Below are 5,159 nucleotides of genomic sequence, written 5' to 3'. Positions count from 1 at the left end.
CTTCATGGCTTACTAAGCTTAACTTTTTTCACAACATTGATAACAAACACACACAAAACAACAACAACAACATATCTTATCTAAAAAAAACTTGATTGGACCACAGTTTTGATGTTCATCCTACATGTTTATTGAGATTGTCTAATGTCTGCGACGGTATCTTCTCCCACGTCTGCGGACACCGGAGGCCTTGTGGGGTCTCCTGCGTCTGCGAACGGGGCGAGAAGACCTCGCATGTTTGCGTCTATACCTGCGTCGTGGCATTGTCCAAACGGCGGTACCTGCTCCACGTCACGGGTTCTATTTATGGACTCACCTGGCAACTTTAGTGATGCCACTGCTGATGTTGTCACTGTTGGTGTGACCTCATGACTCATTCATGCCATCTGAACTGTGGTGTAATTATGAGTCACAGGGGGACGTGAATTTATTCACAAAGTTGATAGATAGTTTGGGTCATAACTCAAAGACACAACGATGCAGTCAAATCATTTGGAATTAAATATCTGTAAATTACAAGATTTAGAGGGTTCTGACATCACATCCAGTCTCTCTGCTGTGATTTCAAATATCAATGCCCAAACCCCACCACCGACAAATAACACAGAACACGCAGCCAGTGACGCACCAAACACACACCACGTTTAGTGACCAATAAATCAAGCGCCACAGGTGGTGTAAATGACAGATCAGGGATGGGTAATAATGTTGATTTTTTTCTGTTCTTGTTCCTTTTTACCAAGCCGGGTTTGTTTGTCCTTGTTTCCCTCTCCTGCAGAGTTCCTCCTGACGGAGTTCATAAGCCAGTCAAAGATCTGCACGTCACAATGGACTGAGATGTCAACTTCCTCCCACCAAAAAAACAAAAAAAAGTAAAGTCGTCATGCAGCATGAGGACAAAAAGTCATACTACAGCTATTGCACCCTCTAATTTATTAGATTCTTTCAATTATGTTTCATAGGGGCCTCGGAGCACTTCTGCAAACTAAATGAGCTGTGCTGGAACTTACACCATCATGTAACCCAAAAAAGGAAATCTCTTATTCATAAAAAGAAAAAAATGTTTGCTTTGATTATTCCTTGAGAAACTGAATGTCACGGTCCTGGGTCGATGGCCCAGTGTTTTCTGTTTTGTTTTATTAATCTTTGATTTCTTGATGTGTCTTTGTTAGTTCTTAGGTTTTGGTTCTGTGTCCCCGCTGTTCTGTGTTGGTATTGTGCCTCTATATAAATAGCATCATAATTTCATATTTTGTCAGCACTTCCTAGTAGTATGTAACTACACCATAAATGTCAGGGTTTGCGTGTTGAGATATAAATGGAGGACCCAAGATGCAGGCACTGCTGATGTGAGTGAGCTTTATTCATGGAGAGTGACATACAAACAAAGGCGAGGGAGGCGAGAAACAAAACTAAGAAAACCTAAACTGGGAAAGCTGAGAACCAAATAACAAACCTGGACACGAGGGAATGGAGTTAAAACACGAAGGATGACAAGCAGGAAAAACAGCATGGAGGAGCACAGACGGACCAGTAACACACACAAGAGGACAAATGCTATAAATTAGTGAGGGCCCGCTTGAAGCTGACGCTCCGGCGCGTGTGTCAAAAAACACCAACACACCGCTTCAGAAGCACTCTGTCGATGCTTGATTCATTTGGCCACAGTCACGTGATCAGTGATGTCCAATTGTGAATTGTGAATTCCACTGTGTAGAGTGGGCAATCATAATGACGCAGTTCAGTTTTTTTGTAGATTCAAGCTGCTCTTCATATTTTTGACCACCAGATGTCACCAGAGAGGACTGTGTTAAAAAGCTTCCAGTAATGAATCGTTTTTCAACACAAGCTTCAATGCTTCAGAAAGCTTTGTTTGGCCATCACTACTATAAATACACACAGAGGGAAACGAGGAAACTGCACACAGGAGGGGGACACAGCTGAGCCTAATGAATCTGACGAGACTGAGCTGAAAGACGAGATGGATCATTCAAGTACTGTACATGATGTGGGTAGATGCTGTACGTTTATGGGCTGCAGGAGAGGCACAGATTAGGGTATTTGTGCAGACGAGGTTGTTTGGGGTGCCTGCGTGTTTGCCTGCTGGGCCTGAGCGAGCCTCTCATATCTGTGGCCCGGCGGTCTCTTCTCTTGCTGAGGATCTTAACGTAGTTGGCTGGGACGAGCATGTGGTCTCACCGTCCACACTGGCCAGGAGCCAGCCACGCACACGGGGCTGTAGCTCTAAACACGAGGGAGAGGAAAACACTGTGATAGATGTAAACATGGGGCACGCTCACACAAAAGAAGAGCCCTCATCTGTTAGTTGTAAGATAAGGAAAACAAAAATAGAAGGTTTTGGGTCAAAGCACTCAGAATCAAATGTCCCGCAGCCAGTAAAAAGCTCATCACCTTTAGGAGCGAGGTTGAGCATCTCTCCAGCTCGCATAGAAAGCTCCTCCTGAGAAGCAGCTGTCAAGTCATATTCTCCTCTGGCCACCACGTGGTCGTCCTCCTCGCTCGCCCAGTTAGTGTCTAAACCAAGCAAGGAAACTGAATTAACGACATTCATAATTTTAACTGGTCTTAACCAAAAACAAGTCCTTCTGCTTTTCCTTACACTTGTAAAGTAACTAATGGCATATGGAGCTATGGTACCCAATTTATTTGCCACAGAGTTACACAAAGGCACATATGATGTCATACAAGCAGACTCATCTTTACACGTGTACTGCAGCCCTGAACATTACCAGGTTCAGATTCTATTATCAAACTTTACAACAGCAGCCTTAATTACTTTAACTCAAAACAATTAGCACCTGCAGCCACTGTCCTGTGTTGAGTACACCTCTCAAAACAACAAAATGTACTCATGTGAATATGTAAGTGCTTGCTGTTCCATCTCTTCCACCTGCTGCACAAACCTGCTGGGGGGGACGTCTTCAAGGTGAGGTGTGTGTCTGTATCCTCCCAGGCTGTAGCCACCACCATAGCCGCCACCATAGCTGTAGCTGTAAGGCCTGTAGCCACCACAGATGGAGCTCCCATAGAGGCTGTAAGAGGGGAGAAGGAGCTGTTGGATGGACGGTAGGACTGCTGGACCTGACGAGGGGGCACCAGGAGCGCCAACCTGGGCAGGACAGAAGAGCCAGCAGGGGTGGAGGAGCCTGTAGCTTATCCCAAATCTGTAGATCTGTTTGGTGACAACATAAAGATAGAATATCAGTAAAATCCACCCATAATTCATTGCAACATTAATTGAGCAAAGCATTAGTTCGAAACGTCATGGAGTCAAGCTAAACCACAAACTGAATGAACAGCTCATAGAGTGGCTCTCTTCCACAGCGTGTCCTTTGTCCTTTCTCCCTCCCCTCAACCCCAACCAGTCCTCAGAGGCTGCCCCTCCCTATACCTGGTTCTGCTGGAAGTTTCTTCCAGTTAAAATGGTGTTTTTCCTTCCCACAGTCACCAAGTGCTCACTCAAAAGGGTTTTTTTTGATCATTTAGTTTTCTCTGTATTACAATAGGGCCTCCACCTTGCAGTATAAAGTGTCTTGAGGTGACTGTTGTTGTGATTAACGCTATATAAATAAACTGAAATTGAATTGAGTCAACACTTCCTCCTGCCTCATCTCCAGCTCTGCTACTCTTCATCTGTACAGACTGTGGAAAATACACAATAAATTCACCATCAACCAGCAGCTAGTGGCAACTTTTAGCATGGGATGTTTTCTGACATGAGCTGACATTATGAACCAGTCAACACACCTTAAATATCATTATCACAGCTCTGATTGTTCAGCTTCTCCAATCTGATGACCATATTCTCTTAACCGTAAAAAGATATGTTGATATGTCCAAAAAAGATAAAGATGTGTCCAGATTTAATTCCATTTCCTCACTTAAAGCGGAAAAAAGTGTCAGGGTGGGGGGACTGATTGAACTGTGATTGTGGAATTTGCCTCACACAGGTGCGTTCACTATTGCTTGTTTGAGAATACTGCTGTATATATACAAATGCTGACTGTACAAACAAACTGTTGTACATATATTTTTAGAATTATCGGAAAATGTTGAGAAAAAGACAAGAAAAAACAATGACTTGCAGCATCAAGCGGAGGAGTTTAATCTTCTCTGGGTCTCGTTTAGGAGTTTGGGGACAGGTGAGCAGAGGACTGACAGATGAAAAAAAATGAGCTTTCTCTAAGGGTGTTGCCTCTCCCTTAAAGACAGGCTGAGGAGTTCAGCTACTCAAAAGGGGCTCAGAGTAGAACTGCTATTCCTTCACGTTGAAGAGAGGCTGATGAGAAAAGGAGAAAGAGGCCCCAGGGCAGACCCAGGACACTCTGGAGAGGCTATATCTCTCAGCTGGCCTGAGGATGTCTTGGTGTTATCCCAGAAGAAGTGGAGGAGGTGGCTGGGGAGAGGGAGATGTGGGCTTCTCTGCTTAGGCTGCTGCCCGGGTAAACCAGTCCTTGATAAGCAGAAGAAAATGGATGGATAACAATAATAAGCAGAAGAAGCTAAAAGACACAGACACAAATTTAAAATAAAACATTATTAGTTATGAATTGAAAGATATAATTATTCAGCTATATAATAACTCAGCTTATAAATATACATGTAGGCATTTTTTTAAAGTAAATTATCGGGCAAAGGAACTGAGTTTGTTGGCAAACAGCAACAGGAAGACAGCAGCTACATTTTCTTCTGAATTGACAGTTAGCAAGTACAGAACAAACAGAAATGCAATTACAATATTTATTTTATTAATTTAACTTATTACCCAGAACTGCAACAAAACAAACAAACAAAAAACGCTCAATTAACAGAAGAGAGAGAAATCTAGCGAGACACTCTGACTAGGACACGGCCTCAGAGGACCAAACTAGCAGTCAGCCACTTGTACGGCTGTGCAGATAAATAATTAGTTGCCGTTTTTGTTTTGGGGGCTTTTTTTATTCCTGGGACTTCTGATCCTCTCCAAATACACAGGGAAGTACCTGATGCAGCTAGTTTTGGGTACTACCATCACCAAGCATTTACAAAATCTATTAGAGGATAATAAAGTGTTTTCACCAACTTGGCCCAGAAGAAAAACATATTTTAGCATATAAAATAGCAGTCTCTTCCAAACAAGTCCTTTAGCATGCTGATGT

At 43.1% G+C, this 5,159-nt stretch overlaps 1 protein-coding gene across 1 annotated transcript; it reads right to left on the bottom strand.

Moving 5' to 3' along the window:
* Positions 1–1,667: 1,667 nt before the first annotated feature.
* Positions 1,668–4,512, bottom strand: LOC134640063 (peroxisomal membrane protein PEX13-like). Its single transcript, XM_063491640.1, has 3 exons — positions 2,925–4,512; positions 2,413–2,535; positions 1,668–2,244 (listed from the first exon to the last, which is right to left on the bottom strand). Exons 1-3 carry the CDS (start codon positions 3,046–3,048, stop codon positions 2,123–2,125), a joined length of 369 nt encoding a protein of 122 aa, XP_063347710.1. The 5' UTR covers positions 3,049–4,512; the 3' UTR covers positions 1,668–2,122.
* Between the last annotated feature and the right edge of the window lie 647 nt (positions 4,513–5,159).

This window comes from Pelmatolapia mariae, linkage group LG13 (assembly GCF_036321145.2).
Source record: "Pelmatolapia mariae isolate MD_Pm_ZW linkage group LG13, Pm_UMD_F_2, whole genome shotgun sequence".
NCBI classification, from domain to species: domain Eukaryota; kingdom Metazoa; phylum Chordata; class Actinopteri; order Cichliformes; family Cichlidae; genus Pelmatolapia; species Pelmatolapia mariae.
The sequence above is the reverse complement of the archived record's forward strand: the minus strand, read 5'-3'. Positions and strand labels throughout refer to the sequence as shown.

Coding starts and splice junctions, on each gene's coding strand:
- LOC134640063 (XM_063491640.1), bottom strand. CDS start 3,048: ATGGGAGCTCCATCTGTGGTGGCTACAGGCCTTACAGCTACAGCTATG. Junction 2,536..2,924: donor GAAGACGTCCCCCCCAGCAG/GTTTGTGCAGCA, acceptor TGCTTGGTTTAG/ACACTAACTGGGCGAGCGAG. Junction 2,245..2,412: donor GCTCAACCTCGCTCCTAAAG/GTGATGAGCTTT, acceptor CCTCGTGTTTAG/AGCTACAGCCCCGTGTGCGT.